Genomic DNA, 20,268 nt, shown 5'->3' with positions numbered 1-20,268 from the left:
GATGATGGTCAAATATGTTTTGAGCCCTTGTTGTCTCTGTTTTTTCAAGAAAATAGTTATTTTATAGTAGTTATTTCATCGATTTCGGAAGTATTATAAAGTTTTACTAAATTAATTGATAAAGAAATTATATCGATTCCCATATACCTTGAAAAAAGGCTTAAAATACATTATTACAATTGTAGAATGTGGTTAGAAATTTTAAAACAACACTAAATATTATAGGCTTCAATAGTTAACATATGGATTTTGAGAAAATTTCAAAAAATATGACAATATTGTTTTAATCCACAGTTGCATCATGCACTAACATATGATGATGTTAAAAGAGGTTTGGAGTATTTGTTGTCTACGTTTTTCAAGAAAATAGTTATTTATAATAGTTATTTCATTGATTTAGGAAGTATTATGAAGTTTTACTAAATTAATTGATAAACAAATTATAACGATTCCCATATACTATGAAAAAGAGCTTAAATACATTAATACAAATGTAGAATGTGGTTCGAAATTTTAAAACAACACTAAAGATTATAGGCTTCAGTATATAAAGTATTTGCCAAAAACTCAATATTTTGCGAAGGGGTTAACACATGGATTTTGAAAAAAATTCAAAAAATATGACATTATTATTTTAATGCATAGTTGCATACTGCACTAACATATTATGATGTTCAAAGAGGTTTGGAGCCTTTGTTTTTCAAGAAAATAGTTATTTTATAGTGGTTATTCCATCGATTTAGGGAGTAATATGAAGTTTTATTAAATTAATTGATATAAAATTATAACGATTAACATATACCATGAAAAAGACCTTAATATACATAAATAAAAATGTAGAATGTGGTTAGAAATTTTAAAACATCACTAAAGATTATAGGCTTCAGTATATAAAGTATTTACCAAAAACTCAATATTTTCGAAGGGGTTAACACATAGATTTTTTGAGAAAATTTCAAAAAATATGACAATATTATTTTAATGCATAGTTGCATCCTGCATTAACCTATGATGATGTTCAAAGAGATTTGGAGCCTTTGTTTTTCAAGAAAATAGTTATTTTATAGTAGTTATTTCATTGATTTAGGGAGTATTATGAAGTTTTACTAACTTAATTGATAAACAATTTATAACGATTCCCATATACCATGAAAAAGAGCTTAAAATACATTAATACAAATGTATAATGTGGTTATAAATTTTAAAACAACACTAAATACTATAGGCTTCAGTATATATAGTATTTACCAAAAACTCAATATTTTCGAAGGGGTTGTTAACACATGGATTTTGAGAAAATGTCAAAAAATATGACAATTTTGTTTTAATGCATAGTTGCATCTTGTACTAATATATGATTATGTTCAAATAGGTTTGGAGCCCTTGTTGTCTATGTTTTTCAAGAAAATAGTTATTTTATAGTAGTTATTTCATCGATTTCGGGAGTATTATGAAGTTTTACTAAATTAATTGATAAAGGAATTAAGATAATTCTCATATACTATGAAAAATGGCTTAAAATACATTAATACAAATGTAGAATGTGATTATAAATTTTAAAACAACACTAAAGATTATAGGCTTCAGTACTTAAAGTATTTACCAAAAACATAATATTTTCAAAGCGGTTAACACATGGATTTTGAGAAAATTTCAAAAAATATGACAATATTATTTTAATCCATAGTTGCATCATGCACTAACATTTGATGATGTTCAAAGAGGTTTGGAACCTTTGTTGTCTCTGTTTTTCAAGAAAATAGTTATTTTATAGTAGGTATTTCATTGATTTAAGGAGTATTATGAAGTTTTACTAAATTAACTGATAAACAAATTATAACGATTCTCATATATCATCAAAAATAGCTTAAAATACATTAATACAAATGTAGAATGTGGTTAGATATTTTAAAACAACACTAAATATTATAGGTTTCAGTATATAATGTATTTACCAAAAACTCAATATTTTCGAAGGGGTTAACACATAGATTTTGAGAAAATTTCAAAAAATATGACATTATTATCTTTATGCATACTTGCATCCTGCACTAACATTTTTTTTTTTTTTGGCAGCAAACATTTACAGACTCATATTGACCCTGTAAACCAAATTGGTAACTCTGCATCCATGTGAACGACGAAAGACGGTTGTTTCCTAGCACTCCGTGCTAAGCTATCCGCCCGTAGGTTCTCCGTCCGTGGTACATGAACGATGTCTGAGTTGAAAAAACTTCTTCTCAAAAGCTTTATGTCCTCCAGGTAACTTCCAAATGCTGGCCATTCTTCTGGTTCCGAAACCATCTTCACCAATTGAGAACAATCCGTTGCAAACGTAACCTGAGACTGTCTTAAATTCTTCATACATTCCATTGCCCAAATTAATGCCTCCACCTCCGAATGGAGAGGTGAAAGACATGCCCTTACATTCCTGGCCCCTAGTAAACCATCAAATCCTGGTAGAGTGCTATACCAGCCTTGTCCTGAAAATAATTCCTTATCCTTCCATGAACCATCTATGAAGCACCATCGTCCTAAGTTCGGTTCTGTGGATCTGTTCTGGACCTGATGTTTCCTCATTTGATTCTTGGCTACCTGTGCCTCAGCCCACAGTGTCGATTCCAATTCTGCTATTTTCAATGTATCCGTTGGGTCAATATCCAGATTGCTAAACACTTTGTTGTTCCGACCTTTCCATATATACCATAATATCCATGCAAACTGGTGGTCATCCATCTTTGGATTGACTCTCCAGAATAGATAATCCATATTGGCGAAAAAAGAACTACTAGGGAAAATATTGGGATTCGATGGTATCTTAGATAAAGCCCAGACTTGACGTGCTGGAGGACATTCAAAAAACACATGGTTGATTGATTCCTCCGGGTCTCCACGGCGAGCACAGCATATATCTCCTTGTATTCCCCTAGTTTGTAGATTTTTCATCACCGCTATACATCCTGAGATAATTTGCCATAAGAAATGTTGGATCTTCGGGGGACACCTCACTTTCCAGCAGAAAGCTTTTAATATATCCACCGTAGGTCCAATCAAATCTGGTAGTTTTTCCCTGTCAGGATAGACTCGTTCCACTTGATAGCCCGATTGAACCGAGTATTTTCCATTTTTTTGTGAAATGCCATCCATTTCTATCTTCCATCGTAATTCTACTTAAAGGTATACTTTCTATGAGTTTTACATCATTAGGATCCACCAAAGTCCTGATTGCCTGTAAATTCCATGTTCGGGATTCCGATATAATAAGAGAATCCACTGTGAGGTCTGGGTAACTGTTTTGAAGGTTTTTGTTTGCTGGTCTCGGGCGAGTGGCTGGGATCCAAGGATCATTCCATACTGAAATAGATGAATCTGTTCCCACCCTTTTAATTAGTCCTTTACAAACCAAAGATCTAGCAGAAATCATACTCCTCCAGCCATATGACGGAGAGTATGAACGGATCGGTTCCAAGGGTGAAGCATTCCTGTAGTACCGTCCTTTGAAAACTCTTGAAAAAAGAGTATTTGGCTTCTCAATCAGCCTCCATAATTGCTTTCCAAGCATCACCGTATTAAAATCCATCAGATCCTTAAAGCCTAGTCCACCATTATCTTTAGGATCACATAATTTATCCCAAGATTTCCAATGCATGCCTTTTGTGTTTCCTCCTGGACTCCACCAAAACTTAGCTACTGCACTAGTTAACTTTTTCACTGTAGCCTTTGGTAACCGATAAACAGACATCACATGGTTTGGTAATGCCGTAACTACCGATTTGATAATCACCTCTTTCCCTCCTTTAGTAAAGAAACGGAAGGTCCATCCATTAACCCTATTATTCAAACGCTCTTGTACAAAGCCAAAAACTTGTACTTTGGATCCTCCAAGGCTTTCTGGTAAACCTAGATAAGATCCCATTCCTCCTATATTCTGAATGCCCAAAATATCTCTCAATTCTTGACGGTTGGATTCTTCAATTTTATGTCCAAATTGAATTGAGGATTTCTAAAAATTAATTTGTTGTCCTGAGACCGTTTCATATTCCTTTAGAATCCTGAGAATGGTTAGACATTCCTCCTTATTTGCCTTACAAAAGAAAAGGCTGTCATCTGCAAATAGCAAATGCGAAATTGCTGGACAAGCCCGTGCTACCTTCAAACCAGTTAATTGTTTCATTCTTTCCGCCTTCTTAATATTTACAATTAATGCCTCAGTGCACATGATAAATAAATAAGGAGACAAAGGGTCTCCTTGCCGCAATCCCCGCTGGGGAGTAATGAGACCTCGTGGCTGCCCATTGAGAAGCACCCTATATTGAACTGACGATATACACTCCAACATTATATTAATCCATCGAATATCAAAACCCATTTTGTGCAGAAGAGCCTCAATAAAACTCCATTCTATCCTATCATACGCCTTGCTCATATCTGTTTTGATCGCCATAAACTTGTTTTGGCAAGACTTATTAGTTCTCAATCCATGAAACATTTCCTGCGCAATAAGAATATTATCCGATATTAACCTGCCTGCCACAAAAGCCGATTGTGTCTCCGAGATTAGTATTGGTAGATAAATTTTTAATCTTTGATACAAAACCTTTGAGATGATCTTATATCCAACATTACACAGGCTAATCGGCCTAAGCTCTGTCATCCTTGTAGGTCTCTCCGTTTTCGGAATCATACAAATATTAGTAATATTTAATCGAGGATCCATTTCTCCTGTAACCAGAAAATTATTAACCATCTCCACCACATCTTCCTTAATAACATGCCAGGAATGTTGAAAAAAGAGAGCTGTCATTCCATCCGGCCCTGGCGCTTTCTCCGGATGCATCATAAATAGAGCTTGCCGAACCTCTTCCTTCGTTGCTACTCTTAATAAAGTTTGATTCATTTGAGGGGAAATAGATGGAACTATCTCCTCCAAAAAACTATCAAATTCCGTTGGGCTAGTAGTACGAAACAAATCATCAAAATAATCAACCGCCACCTTCTCAACTCCGTTCTCCTCTGTTACCCAATTCCCCCTTTCGTCATGTAGGCCCACAATTTTATTGCGAATCCTACGCTGCTTTGTTAAGGCATGATAAAACTTAGTATTAAGATCTCCCGATGAATACCACATCCTGCACTAACATATAATGATGTTCAAAGAGGTTTGGAGCCTTTGTTTTTCAAGAAAATAGTTATTTTATAGTGGTTATTCCATCGATTTTGGAAGTATTATGAATTTTACTAAATTAATTGATAAAGAAATTATATCGATTCCCATATACCTTGAAAAAAGGCTTAAATACATTAATACAAATGTAGAATGTGATTAGAAATTTGAAAACAACACTAAAGATTATAGGCTTCAATATTTAAAGTATTTACTAAAAACATAATATTTTCGAAAGGGTTAACATATGGATTTTGAGAAAATGTCAAAAAATATGACAATATTATTTTAATCCATAGTTGCATCCTGCACTAACATATGATGATGTTCAAAGAGGTTTGGATTTTTTGTTGTCTCCATTTTTCAAGAAAATAATTATTTTATTGTAGTTATTTCATTGATTTAGGAAGTATTATGAAGTTTTAATAAATTAATTGATAAAAAATTATAACGATTAACATATACCATGAAAAAGACCTTAAAATACGTAAATACAAAGATAGAATGTGGTTAGAAATTTTAAAACATCTCTAAAGATTATAGGCTTAAAATACAAATGTATCACATTCTACATTTGTATTTTAAGCCTATGTTCCTTAGTATTCCTTAAACATTTTATCATTCATGAGGAATAAGTTTTCCTTTTCATTACTCTTCATTCCTTTATTTGTAGAAAATTATATAACAAATCAATTTCTCATCAATTTTTGATAAGGAACCATCATTTCTTATCATTCCTAAAAATTTATTCCTATTAATTCATTTTCTATTCGTTCCTATTGTTCTTACGATGGTTACCAGTGACATTACATACTTAAGAGGAATAATATGTAATTTTATCTAGTAAAGCCCATTTACACATTAAAAGTTGTGTTTGAACGTGTTGTTTAAATACATGCCCTACCTATGATGAATAGTAAAGCCCATTTACAGTTAGACGAGAAACTCTAGGCCTCACTTTAAAAGCCCACATGCTGCATTCTCTCCTATATGCAAGCAAAATCGATTCTTTGCTTTAGCTTGTTCGCTTTCTCGGAGCTTAACGAAGGAGAAAATCACATATACCTTTCAAAGTAATCAATCAGTATCTTCTTTCCTTTTTCTTATACAATATCAAAAGTGGTTAATTGAAGGAAGGAAGATGATGATGCTGAGAGTCCGAAGCAGAGATGGATTGGAGCGAGTGAGCGTGGATGGATCTGACACGACAGTCTCCCAACTCAAAACCCTGATCCAAGATCAGCTCCAGATCCCAATCCACAACCAGACCTTATCCACCGATCGCAACCTCCTCCTCGCCAAGTCTCCCGAAGAGTCCCTCTCCTTCACCGACATGACCGACCCCAACCTCCCTATCTCCTCTCTCAATCTCTCCCACGGATCTATCCTCTACCTCGCCTACGAAGGCGAGCGCACCATCCGCGGCGGCCCCGCCGTTACTCCCGCCGGCTCCTTCGGGCGGAAGATGACCGTCGACGACCTAATCGCGCGCCAGATGCGCGTCTCCCGCCAGGAGAAGTCCCACTGCGACTCCGTCTCCTTCGATCGCGACTGCGCGAACGCGTTTCAGCACTACGTCAACGAGTCGCTCGCCTTCGCGGTCAAGCGCGGCGGGTTCATGTACGGGAGCGTCTCGGAGGGGGGCGAGGTCGAGGTGAATTTCGTCTACGAGCCGCCGCAGCAAGGGATGGAGGACAATCTGATCCTCATGAGGGACGCGGAGGAGGAGAAGCGTGTGGATGCGATCGCTCTAGGGTTGGGGATGAGGAGAGTCGGGTTTATCTTCAGCCAGACCGTTACGCAGGACAAGAAGGAGTACACTCTGTCCAACGTGGAGGTGTTGCTTGCCGCGCAGCTTCACGCGGAGAGCGAGTTGAAGGAGTGGGTCACGGCGGTTGTGAAGCTTGAGATGAACGAGGATGGTGGTGCCGATGTTCATTTTGAGGCGTTTCAGATGAGTGACATGTGTGTGAGGCTGTTCAGGGAAGGGTGGTTTGTGACGGAGATTGGGCCTGAGGATGATCCCAAGCTCTCTAAGTTGAAGAAAGAGGTGGTTGTTGGTGTCAAGGATCTTAAACAAGTTGATAATGATTTCTTCCTTGTTGTCGTCAAGATCTTGGATCATCAGGTTCTGTTTCCTCTGCCCTTTAGATATATTTATGACTCAGGCTTGGTATCTGCTCTAGCTACTTGTAGTGATAAAGATGATCAAGTCACTTGTGTCGTTAGTCTTTTATAACTTTTGTGTGTGTTTGATTTTGCTTAATTGACAGGGACCGTTGACGTGTACCTTCCCGATAGAGAACCGGAACGTTGAGACAACAATGCGGGCTTTGAAAACCCATATGGATCGTGCAAGGAGCCTCCCGTTCGTGAAGAGGATCTCTGATTTTCATCTGCTTCTCTTTGTGGCTCGGTTCCTAGACGTTGGTTCAGATGTTCCTGCATTAGCTGAGTGCGTGCGTCTTCAGTCTAATGTCCCCGAGGGCTATGAGTTGCTCATCGACTCGATGGCCAATACTTGTTAAAACATTTCGTAATAGATGTCCGTTTTTATATTTCTCTTCCTTCAGGGTTTTTATTTAACGTCCTTCCTTCAGGGTTTGTGTTATGTACAACGTTTAGTTTCTCTCTCTTTTAATAATCAAAATCGTGTTTGATTCAGATATTAAACTTAAAAGAGGACGTTAGGTCTTCTGTGTGTCTCAAGTTCCAAGAGAACGACCTACCAAAAAGATTGTTCCACTCCCTGAAAAGTACAAAAAGTGGAGATGCGGGGCATCGAACCCCGTGCCTCTCGCATGCAAAGCGAGCGCTCTACCATTTGAGCTACATCCCCATTTGGTAGTTATCCTGCTGTGTTAGTTATAGACCAATCCTACGTTATGTGATATCATAAATTGGACTGGGCTTATTATGTTTACCTCAACCAAAGAAGCCCAAAATGTTTGTTGAATTGGTCTTGTCTGCCAATAACAGCTGTGTCCAACGTAGAAAGGGAGCGTCCATAAGTAACATAGAACAGGTTTCGCTAGTAGTGGCAATGTTCGTAATCTTGTTGACCGGACGAGGGCGCTTCTGGGATACCAAAGTTTACTTCTTCTTATAATAATAACCAAGAGAAAACAACACAACCCTTTTGTCGCCACCCACATGCCATGGCGTTGGTCGCACGCTGTATAGTTTCTTTTGTCACCTTCCTCTAACCAATTTTATTTTATTTTATCTACGAGTTGCATTCACATTTTTATATAATATTAATAAATAAAAGATACCAAAGAAAAAAAACAAAATAGCCTCTCTTTGTCCTTCACCTATCATAACTCACAACCATCAATAATAAAAATAAGATCCCAAACTTTATATTTTTAAATAGTTTAAAGCTGCATTACCATACTTGATTTTTTTTTTGTTACCATCCCATACTTTTGCGTATTATTTCATTAGATGATGAATGATCTTTGATGGAGCTTTTTATTCCTCACTCTTCTGTTTTTGAACTCGAGCTTAAGCTATATAGCTAACAAATCGTCTTTTTGTTATCACACTAACAAATCGTCTTTATATAAATGAAGAATCCGTCTTCCTCACCAAACGACAAAACTTATCATACTAAGTATATATAGATATGCTTCCTGCTTGTAATTATACCAAAGGTAAGGATCTGCAAAATAACTCTTTGTTTCTGGCAACTCACATGAGTGAAGGATTATCTAATCTATTAATCAAAGATTCAACACTAATGAAGTAGTAGTAGTATTTTGACAACTAAACGTGAAATAATAAAAATGAATTTGTCGGGAACACGTATATCCCTTATATATTAAAAGAGAAGCATTGTAATAAATGCATTCACACTATAACAGACACGTGGCAGCCTCACAACGATTTGATAATAAATATGCTAACGCGTTCACACTATATTCATAAATGTGTTCACACAATGTATTTTATGTTTTTAATATAAAACTCACATACATGGTTCCAATAAAACTCTGGATTTTTCGGTTCGAATAAAAATAGATAACGAATCAAAAGCCAAACTATATATATATTACTTTTATTATTTACGGATAAAGTTGAGCAAAATATTCATAAATTTTGATTCTATTCATTATCCATTTTGATTTGAACCAAATAATTTGGATATCCGCAACTCTACGAAACAAATCAAATACTAAAATACAATGTCCAAACAAAAAGCAAATCATAAATACCAATAATTTTAGGAACATATATCTAATTTGATCTGCTATATGAATATATATACATATATGTAAAGAATTATATATATATATATGTTATGAATTAAATTTAATATATTAGGTACTAAAATTTAGAAAGTTAAATAATATTTTATTTTTGTAATAAAATGTTATTATTGAAATTTTCAATTATTTTAAAATTTTATTTTATTTACGGATCAAATCGGATATTCTTTAAAATTCTAAAACATTTCGGATATCCGAGTCACCAAATATCAAGGTGGCTAAAGATCGAATCGACACGAATGCTTCCAAGTACTCATATATTCGATCTGGCCCCACCCCTATTTACGGATACAACTTTATTTTCTTTATATGAAAAATGACTAATGTCAAAGCCTTTTTTATTTCAAATTAATTTAAATTTTATCTTTCATGTATTATTTTGAACAAAAATGTCATTTCATATTAATTAACAATATCTTTATATATATTTGTCAACTATTTTTATATACTTTTTACATACTCATACAACAACTGAAATATCTATTTTTTTTAAAGTTGAAATATTTTTTCTTATTGCTTCTTTCACTACCGACCAAATTGTAGTAAAATGATTTGTCTATAATAATTTTCTTTTCTTTTTCTTTAAATATTATATGTTTGAAACTATAATATTAACTATTGGTTCGACATGACAACTATCTAAAATTCATAACATGAAAATAAACAAATAATATTAATTTTTGGTTTTTACCGGAAAAAAAACCAAAAAATCAAACATTTTAACCGAATAAACTAAAATGAATACTCCCTCCGTTTCTGAATAAGTGTCGTTGGAGAGAAATTTTTTCGTTACAAAATAAGTGTCATTTTCGATTTTCAGTTCAAAATTTATTAGTTTTATTGAGTAATTTATTTTTCTATTGGTTGAAATATGGTTAGATATAGTGGTAATTGTGTTTTTATATAGGAAATATACAAAATTAATTGTTTCCTTAATCCGTGTGCATAGACCCAAAACGACACTTAGTATGAAAAGGAGGGAGTATAAATTTAAAATAATAGTTATATTTTAGAAGATTAAAAATCAAAAAAAAAACTTAAAACCGAACTAATATCCAGATTAAACAGATTTAGTGTCTATTTATTAAAAATAACAAAACTAATAATCACATCCCGCGCAAGGCGCGGGTTATTACCTAGTTATAATAGTAAGTTTAGATTTGACATAGATTAGAACCATGTTGTATTGATAGAGAAAAGAGAGATGATTATGTCGATGAAGAAGAGAGAAACACAAAGAACGACGACAAAAGATCGTGGGAGAAGGAGAAAAACGTGGGAGAAAATATTCTTGGAGATATTTAGGGAAGATTTAGTTTAGATTTAGGAAACATCTTTAACCGATTATGGAAGTTTCCATATTTTTCGGATTTCCTGTAGAATGTATAACCTATGTAAGTCAGAACACAGTAGAGTAGATGTGAAACATATTCTTCCCTAGGCGCCACATAAGGTAAAAGACAGACCACATCATGGCTCCAAATATAGATAGGGTATATCAACGCATTGTGGCTACATGTCGTAATCAAGCTAAAGGTATAAGAAAGACATCTTTCTTGATTATAACGTAACGTAACCTAGCTTTGGTTAGAATATATAAGAAAAGATAGGTTACGTTGTATACCAAAGATATATCTATGTATAAACATTAGTAGCCGAATTCTAGACTAAGTAGATGACCAGAATGAGTATTGTAACTGTAGCTAGAAGATGAAATAAATTATGATTCATTTTAAAAAAAAAACAATTTAAACATATATATTGTCATACTTATGTTTCCAATAGTTTTGATATTTTTTAACATTTTTAAAATTCAGTTTACTATTTTTTCTATTAAAAAAGGGTAAAATATGTCCAGAATTGTCCAAAATATCAGAAATCCTATTGTGACAAATAAAAGTTCAAAGTGTCCCATTTTTCCAATTTTCCCAAAAAGAAATTAAGGAAAAAATGGGGTGGGGTGGGGTGGGGGGGTTCAAAAGGAGCACTTATGAGAGAGCGTGTCGGGGGCTGGCGTGCCAATAGCCAATCTCCTCTACACATGACACCGTGGCCAATATGTTAGGGTATATAATTTTTTAATTTTTTTTTTCTAAAAAATATTTTTTAAAGTTTTTGATTGTATAATTTTTTTTATCCAAAAACATATCTTTTTATAATTAATCAGCCGACTAGAATTAGTTGGTAATTAGTAGTAGGACTAGTAAATTACCTTACTGCAGAGAAAAAATAAAAAAAATAGGGGAAATGTGGATAGAGGTAGGACCCACACATCGAAACAGTAATAATGGGTCGTCCGGCCCATTTGTCACCGTCCGATAGGTTATATCATATTCAACATCTCTCACCTTTGACTCTCTCTCTCTCTCTCGTAGAAGAACAAGAACAACTCTCTCTGCTGATTGCTGTACTTTGTTATCTTACTTGTCTCGTTTTTCTCCAGCTCCTTAAAAATTTCCATCTTCCTCTACTGTTTTTTTTTTTAATCTGAAGAGACCAGAGAGAGATTTGGTATGAGGCAGTTTCACTGAAATCGATCCTCCCTAAAAAAATCTTTCTCAGTTCTCACCACTTCGAGATAAAGAGAGTCGATATATTGTGTTATAAGGAAAATAGTCAGTGAGGATGACTATGGCTGGTGGGAACGAAGTCAACCTAAACGAATGCAAGGTACTGATCCATTTCTCTGAGATTTCTTGGAATATTTATATATTTTATTTTTTGGAAACTAAGGAATATAATTCTTAGCCATATCCCGTTTTGTTTTTCTCATTGATGAAAGAAAGATGATGATCATCATAGATTCATTCGTACGGAAAATGTTGAAATAAAAATCTAACACGTCCCATCCATTTAAAAGTTCTGTTTCTTTTTTTTTGTTTGTCTGTAGAGAATAGTCCCACTCAACACATGGGTCCTCATTTCCAACTTCAAGCTCGCTTACACTCTCCTCCGCCGTCCCGACGGCTCCTTCAACCGTCACCTCGCCGAGTTTCTCGACCGCAAAGTTCCCTCCAACTCTTTCCCCCTCGACGGTGTCTTCTCCTTCGACCACCTCGACTCCACCACCAACCTTCTCACCAGAATCTACCTCCCAGCTCCCCTCGACCCCTCCCGTCACGGCACCGTCGACTTGACGGAGCCTCTCAGCACGACGGAGATCGTCCCCGTTCTCATCTTCTTCCACGGAGGTAGCTTCACTCATTCCTCCGCCAACAGCGCCATCTACGACACTTTCTGCCGACGGTTAGTGACTATTTGCGGCGTTGTTGTCGTCTCTGTTGACTACCGGAGATCGCCGGAGCATCGTTACCCTTGCGCTTACGACGATGGGTGGAATGCTCTCAAATGGGTCAAGTCCAGAATCTGGCTTCGGAGTGGTAAAGACTCAAGTGTTTACGTTTACTTGGCTGGTGATAGCTCTGGTGGCAACATTGCTCATAACGTTGCCGTGAGAGCTACCAACGAAGGTGTTAAAGTTCTTGGGAACATTCTTCTTCATCCTATGTTCGGTGGAGTGGAGAGGACTCAGTCTGAGAAGAGACTTGACGGCAAATACTTTGTCACTGTTCAAGACCGAGATTGGTATTGGAGGGCTTATCTACCTGAAGGTGAAGATAGAGATCATCCTGCTTGTAATCCCTTTGGCCCTCGTGGTCAAAGCCTTGAAGGTGTCAACTTCCCCAAGAGTCTTGTCGTTGTTGCTGGTTTGGATCTTGTTCAGGATTGGCAGTTGGCTTATGTCGATGGTCTCAAGAAGACTGGTCACGATGTTAACCTTTTGTATTTGAAGCAGGCGACCATTGGGTTTTATTTCTTGCCTAACAATGATCACTTTCATTGTCTTATGGACGAGTTAAAAAAGTTTGTGCACTCCATAGAAGAGTGTAGCCAAAGCAAGTCAAGTCCTATTCTTCTGAGTCTATAACAACACTAAGGTCTGCTCATGTTGATGCACTATACATAGCTATGATAAGTTTTCTTGTACAGTTTTCCACAATTATTGTGGAGTTCTAAGTCACGTTTTTATGTGTTCATTGGTCTCCTGAAGCATCATAAGTTGGGATGTTGCACCGGAAGCAAAAACCAATTCGGTTTGTCGGCATATATCGGTTCAGGGCTAAACCGGGAGATTGTACTTTGCTTGGTAGTAGTAGTAGTAGTACAGGAGGTAGTCTTTAATTGGCTCTAAAGTACAGATGGTAAATTTACAAGACAACGAACTTGTCTTCAGTATGCTGTGAAAAGAAAACTTATCCTAGTACGGATTTGTATGTTTATATCAATCATGCTTTTAATAGAAAGAATATGTAGTTGTGGTTCTAGTTTTTCACCTTCTTCATGTATTGAAGGTTTTTGCATATAAAAGATAAATCTTTCTTTAGAAAACTTTTTTTTCCTACGCACTTTTCTAACTTCAACCCACCAAACATTCAATCTATTATCTATCTCTGCTATAATTGTGAACATGTACGAAGATGAAAATGAAAACATATAGAGAAAGAAAGATTCAAACATCTAAGTGAAAACCCTAGGGGGACATATGGCAATAGCGTTTTAAATGATGACAAAGAAAGAAGGAAAGGGCAAATAAATGTGAGAGAAGAAAAAAGACAAGACAAGTGTTGCGTGTGCCTTTTAGGCAAAAGCTTCACAATGCCAAAACCTAACCCCATGTCCCCATCCACTCAGATGAGTGAAAAAAGCTTACACAGCCAAACTTCAAATCGACAATAGATTTTTCTTTTCTATTCCTTTAAAAAAATTACTTTTAGTTTTCTTTGGCATCTTTTGCTTAATGCATCTTCTATGTGCATATATTCGATTTTTAGAATTTTTGGTGTTTCCTTGTAGTGGTTGTGGCTAAACATGGACCCCTCTTAGAGAAAACAATCTATTTTGTCTATATATGTTTGTTTCTAAAATATACCATTTATAACAATAGTTGATTGTTTTGAATATATAGTTGCTTCTTTGGATGTTAGGGTAGGGGTATCGAAAGCTTGAAAAGAAGAAGCGTTTCTTAGTCCTTTGTATTTGATAGTTTGTATTCTATATAATGATGATACAAAAGATAAATACTAATATAGAACAGGTAATTTATTACTTACGAATATAATTTCATTTTTCGATTAACATTGGCTTCTTTGTCCTAGCATTAGCATCTCTCAAAAATTAATTTTCTAGTGCCACTATTTTGTTTTTCCATCTTGTCAAAGTATGACTTATGACCAAACTTTTGGCTTATTGATGCATCCTTGACAAAGACTCTCGTTTGTCTTGTAATGAAATAGTCTTGGCAATTATTTGGGTACATCGTCTTTGTTTTAGTGTGAATATTTACTAATGATAGATCAACTGTTTTTTTGCTCAATTTCATGTCATGAAAATATTGATTTTCATTTTCTAATGGTCGGTCTCATTTGGTTTTGTAGTCTTTAATTCTGACAAAACCCACTTGAACATTGTTTGGTGCATTATCAACATCTTCTAGCTTTCCACAATTCACTAAGTTGTCGTTTACACTAAGATGTTTTTTCTTTTGTCAATGGATTAGCATTGTCCTTTGTGGACTATATTAAGTGCTTTGGACCAAAAGTAACTTTGATCGGTTACAGATTTTCGGTAGTGGTAATTCTGTTTAACTGATCTGATGGTGATTGAGGTGTCGGTCACATGTTTTTGTAAATAACATAAATCGAATTGAATCATGAAAGCCAATTTACAAAAAAGAAAAGAAATGGAATTGAATTTAGTTGTTGGCCGCTAAGTTATAAAACATTGACAAAGTAAGTATACATGCAGAGAGGGATCATAAGAGATTGAGTCTGATTGGTAATAGTTGTACTTTTAAAAAAATTGTTGTAGAAAAAAAATTACAGATTTTTTGCTGCTTTAAAATTTTATGAAAAACTCCAAAAAATTGCTTTAGATTTTTGGCTCTACAGAACATTTATACAACTGTAAATTATTTCAATAGCTGTGATTTTGAAATTTTTATTAAAATTTGATTGATGTGAATTTAGTGTTATATAAATAAATGTAGTTGTGGACAGCACCTACAGCTAATACCAATCACACTCAATATACATGCAAATTAATTAAAACAAAAATATATGTATAAAATATAAACTGATATATTAAACTCACAATCAACCACGTTGTAAGGATTTCAAAAATTATGTGGAAGGGTAGAGATCTGATTATATAATCTAGGAAGAAGTTAAAGAATGGAAAGTTTAATAGAGATGCACTTTTTTTTTTTTTGAGCAACAGTTTAATAGAGATGCACAGATTTGAAGAAAAAAAGAAGAAAAAAAATAGAGAGAGAGGAAGGAAAAGACAAAAGCATTGAACAACAATGCATACTCTTTGTCTTTATTAGTCTATACCTAAGCCCTAGAGATAAAAGAACAAGACACAGACCTTTCATCTTGAAATTCTCAAAATCTAAAACCCCACAAATCACGAATAAACATCCTCTCTCTCTCTCTCTCTCTCCCTCTCACACTCACTTTTATCACTTGCGTTCATCATCAACTCGTCATCATGTTTTCATCTTTCTTGTCAGATCTTGTTGGTGACAACTCCCATAAGAAGAAAAAAAAGAGAGGAGGTTGATGATGGTGGAAAACAATATTGCAAATCTATGTCACATACGAAGATAGTGTGTACTTGACATGCATATTAGTTATTTGCAACGTGCATAAATTATAGGAACTCACTGAGTGTTATAATCGCATAAATTAATGGGTTGGTGCAAGCGAAAACAATTTGTATTACCTGTTTTGTCATAAACGACACATCATCCTCACTCAGGAATATGGGCTCTTAGCCTTTGAGGCTTTCTTTCATCAAAGCAAATAATGGGTTTCGCAAAAAATAAAATCAAAGTAAAGTAATGATTGGCGTTTATCTTCACCGTTAACGAAGATGAAAAGAGTTCTTGTGGGCAGTGTAAAAGGGCTTTTATAAGCCCATAATATTATATCAGTATGCTTAGTGATGTTTGTAGAACCCACCGTTAGTCGTCGTCAGTCAATTAAATTTACAAACGACCGTTAAAACTGAGTCCTCCACGCTGGCAGAGCCTCTCGCACTGGGCCCACCAAATGCTATATATATAATCGAAGATAGTCAGCATGTTATCGCATCCAGAAGAGTTGCGATCGTAAAGAGAAAGGAAGAGGCGGTTATGGTAATCACGGCGTCATCCTCTACGATTCTCATCGGAGAAGAAGGCGTAGAGATCCACCGGCCATCAGAGGAGAGTACACCAACACACTCTCATCGACGGCGGTGGAGCACTCCGATTGAATCCGGCGTCGAATCTCTCGATGAGAGGCTCACCTTCAGATCTCTGACGGATCACGACGGAGTGGAACAGAGAGGTGCTGACGATTTCTATCTAGGGGGAGAAATATCGGCGTGGGGACCGTTTGGACCGCCGTTACTGAAGGAGTCGAGGCCGGTTGCGCCGCCGCAGATGCCGCTTCCGAAGAGGACGGAAGCGGTTGTAGAATTGAGGAGAGGGAGAAGCGTGACGAGGAAGCGAGATCTGCCGCCATATCTGACGACGCTGGATTGTAACGGACGGCCGAGATTTCATCACAGGAGGGTGAGAAGCGAAGGACGGTTAGAGATTGCCAGCGTGGCAGTGAGTATACCGGAGATCGTTAGCGTACGTGGAAGAGAAGGACTCAGAATCGGAACCGTGAGAATCAGTCAAGAAGAAGATTAAACAGAAAATTCACTGATATTTTTTTGTGCTAATTTCGCGGGATTGATCGTTGTCTAATTTTGTTTTAACGTTAGGCCCATTTAAAATGCTTAAATACTGGGCCTGAAAGCCCAAAACCATTAGCTTGTCCAACAATTAAAAAACTTGTAAGATTATGACGTGTCAGAAGTAGATTTGTCTGTCACTGTTGATCTCGTTTCGCACGGGGCCGTGGGATTAGCAAATGTTCTCAGGAAGGGTTTTTGAGAGAAGAGAGACTCTGTGGTGTTGGGAATAGAAAAGGAAAATAATAAAAGGAAGCTGAAAACTTTTCTCTCGTCTTACCAAATAAGCTGATGGAGGAGGAAGAGCTCGGTAAAGCAGCGACACCAAGAGCCAAGGTGAGCTAACCATTATCATCTTCCTCTTCTGGTTCTGTTGTGTTTCTTTTCTTTCACAGATGCGAATGTTTTTTTGCCAAAGTGCACGCATTTTTTGCATGTTTTCATCATCTCTGGGGTGGGTTCTCATATCTCGTTTTGTAGCTTCTAGGTTTCAGTTTTAGGGTGCTTGAGACACTTCAAGTTGAGAGCTTTTGTAGTAATTACTTTGTCGTTTAGTCTTCAAGAGCACTACTTTGGATGTAACTTGTTGTTGGGGTTTCCTTTTGATTGTCACTCTCTTTGATGTTTTTTATGTTTTCATTTGTTTCTTGATTAAAAGCTGTCTTCTTTACTCTTGTACCTGCTGAACTAGTTTTCAGCTCTTGCCTTACTTTGTTTATCTATATATAAGCTCACAAAGCCTTGTCTTTTGTTACACTGAGGCTACATTGCAGAAAGACGTTGCTCCAGGGAGGGTTGTTGATACCTATGCGGCACAATGCGATGCCTGTCACAAGTGGAGAGTGATTGGTAGCCAGGAGGAGTACGAGGACATCAGGAGTAGAGTGCTGGAGGACCCTTTTACCTGCGACAAGAAGAAACAAGTCTCTTGTGAAGACCCTGCTGATCTTGACTATGATTCCTCTCGAACCTGGGTCATCGACAAGCCTGGTATCCCCAAAACTCCCAAAGGTTTCAAGAGGAGCCTTGTCCTCAGAAAAGACTACTCCAAGATGGATACTTACTACATTACTCCAGCTGGTAAGAAGCTCAGGAGTCGCAATGAAGTCGCATCCTTCATCGAAACCAATCCAGAGTTCAAGGATGCGCCGCTTGGAGACTTCGCTTTCACTGTCCCAAAGGTCATGGAAGACACTTGTCCTCCTGATGCTAAGCTTGCCTCTCCTATTCCTACCACTGATGATGTTTCAGAGAAGAGCATCAAACCCAAGCCATTCAAAGGATAGTTTTGTGTAGATTTGCTTTTCTTTCTTGTGAAGAAGCTCTCTGCTCTCTCTTTCTAATAACGAACTAGTAGTTTTTAGAGGCAAAACAAAATGTTAATACTTTTAGTTTTATTTGGATCGTTACACAAAAGCATTTATTACTTAGTATCTCACTAGAGATTCTCTTTCTCAAGTAGAACTAAGCCAACAGCTCCGGGAGTACTCTCGTGGCAAACCCTGGTGCATCTTACAATGAGCGGTTTCTCTTGAAGGATGGTGCACGATGACTCACAGATTACCTCGTTGTCCATGATCTTCTTCCCAACCATGGACCTGAAGCATTGAGATATGCATCTTTTACGGGGTGTGTAAGAAGAAGTGCATTTCCTGTTGCATTTTGTCTGCAGAGCTTCATCGTCAACGCCATCAAAACCTCTTCTCTGTGGCCATCGTTGGTCCATCATCATCATCATCTTTTTGTGGCACCTATCTTCACATTCTTTCATGTTGTGGAGATCATGTTTGCATTGGTTCTTACACTGAGTTATCACCACCAGATCTTCTGTTGCACTTGACAACACCAGAAAACCCCAAAACATAAAGCTGACTATTAACTTCGCTTGTCTTGGTATCATGCCTATACTCATGGTTACAAGACTATTGGTTACTTTGTTAATATTTGTGTTATATTATATAAAGGTGGGGGAAGGGGTCTATAACATGCAAGATATCTACTGCCTACGGGTGTTGTGGGTACGTGTAGATAAAAATTCGCTTACCATCCACTTGTTCATCATGCTTCACCCATATGATGCATTCCTGTGTCCAAACCCAACACAAGTCCCAGTGATTATAATGTGATCCTTAGATCAATCATATTCATAGCAGATGCATTGCGCAGTTTGGACATCATCAACTAAAAAACTGCAACACTTTTAGAAAAAAATATTGAAAATATAACCCTAAGATTACATTGTTGAAATTCATCTCATGATTTGAATGAAGGCAGTATTGTTTACGTAATAATTAATTGATGAAAAACATGTATAGCAATTCAGTAGACAATGTAGTAAATGAGTTGTGAAAGAAAATAAGAGTTGTTGTGGTTTCATGATAGAATCTTATGCAAAAGCAGAGAAAAGAATGAATGATGCTTTCATGTCTTATTGGTTATACACTTGTAGGCTATAGAGGCTTTTACACGCATCTTGTCGATAAAATTCTGCACGACGAACCAATTGTATGCAAAAGGCTGTTTTACGAATCATTGATAGAGCAGTGTTAACCAGCTGTGTTTGAATTCATGCAACAATGAAACCAAAAAAAAAAAAAATTGGCCTTGTTCCTATTAATAAATGTCCCACATCAGATATTGGAAGGGATCCTTAGCAATATATAAAATGAATGGGCCACTACACTTAGCACAATTGGTTTTAGGTTGGAAGCTCATCTAGTTTAACATAGTATCAGAGCCCGATCCATGCATTCCAATCCGATCCATTATCGATCCAGCCCAAAGTCGTCCCATCAATCCTTGCCTGAACACTCCGAGATTGATGCTCCTTAGCAATATATAAGATGGATGGGCCACTCCGCTTAGCATTTTAGGTTGGAAACCCAATCTAGCTTAACATTATTATCATCATTGATATTACATTATTTTGATACTTAATATATTAGCTGTATCTTAGTATGTGTTAATTATTATATTAACTAGGTGTTTTGCCCGCGATGCGGGCTTAAACATTTTCATAATTTTTTGAAATTTTTTTTGTATACTTTA

At 36.2% G+C, this 20,268-nt stretch overlaps 5 protein-coding genes and 1 non-coding gene across 6 annotated transcripts; 4 read left to right on the top strand and 2 right to left on the bottom strand.

Annotated features, from left to right (window-relative positions):
• The first annotated feature begins 6,159 nt into the window (after positions 1-6,159).
• LOC111212232 (NPL4-like protein 1) lies at positions 6,160-7,828 on the top strand. The gene is made up of 2 exons (XM_022713684.2): positions 6,160-7,292; positions 7,438-7,828. Exons 1-2 carry the CDS (start codon positions 6,306-6,308, stop codon positions 7,690-7,692), a joined length of 1,242 nt encoding a protein of 413 aa, XP_022569405.2. The 5' UTR covers positions 6,160-6,305; the 3' UTR covers positions 7,693-7,828.
• A 102-nt stretch (positions 7,829-7,930) lies between these two features.
• TRNAA-UGC lies at positions 7,931-8,003 on the bottom strand. The gene has a single exon. It is a non-coding gene; the product is annotated as a tRNA-Ala (tRNA).
• Positions 8,004-11,436: 3,433 nt separating this feature from the next.
• LOC111212230 (gibberellin receptor GID1B-like) lies at positions 11,437-13,824 on the top strand. Its single transcript, XM_048778260.1, has 2 exons — positions 11,437-12,105; positions 12,326-13,824. The coding sequence occupies exons 1-2, from the start codon at positions 12,061-12,063 to the stop codon at positions 13,361-13,363; spliced, it is 1,083 nt and encodes a 360-aa protein (XP_048634217.1). The 5' UTR covers positions 11,437-12,060; the 3' UTR covers positions 13,364-13,824.
• Positions 13,825-16,572: 2,748 nt separating this feature from the next.
• Positions 16,573-17,188, top strand: LOC106449034. Its single transcript, XM_013890844.3, has one exon. The coding sequence runs from the start codon at positions 16,631-16,633 to the stop codon at positions 17,174-17,176; it is 546 nt and encodes a 181-aa protein (XP_013746298.2). The 5' UTR covers positions 16,573-16,630; the 3' UTR covers positions 17,177-17,188.
• Positions 17,189-17,379: 191 nt separating this feature from the next.
• Positions 17,380-18,643, top strand: LOC106377832 (methyl-CpG-binding domain-containing protein 4-like). Its single transcript, XM_013818065.3, has 2 exons — positions 17,380-17,556; positions 17,994-18,643. Exons 1-2 carry the CDS (start codon positions 17,512-17,514, stop codon positions 18,504-18,506), a joined length of 558 nt encoding a protein of 185 aa, XP_013673519.2. The 5' UTR covers positions 17,380-17,511; the 3' UTR covers positions 18,507-18,643.
• Positions 18,644-18,658: 15 nt separating this feature from the next.
• LOC125608405 lies at positions 18,659-19,132 on the bottom strand. Its single transcript, XM_048778879.1, has one exon. The coding sequence runs from the start codon at positions 19,130-19,132 to the stop codon at positions 18,659-18,661; it is 474 nt and encodes a 157-aa protein (XP_048634836.1).
• Positions 19,133-20,268: the final 1,136 nt, after the last annotated feature.

The sequence above is a fragment of the Brassica napus genome, chromosome A4, assembly GCF_020379485.1.
Source record: "Brassica napus cultivar Da-Ae chromosome A4, Da-Ae, whole genome shotgun sequence".
Classification (NCBI taxonomy): Eukaryota; Viridiplantae; Streptophyta; class Magnoliopsida; order Brassicales; family Brassicaceae; genus Brassica; species Brassica napus.
This window is presented reverse-complemented; position numbering and strand designations above follow the sequence as displayed.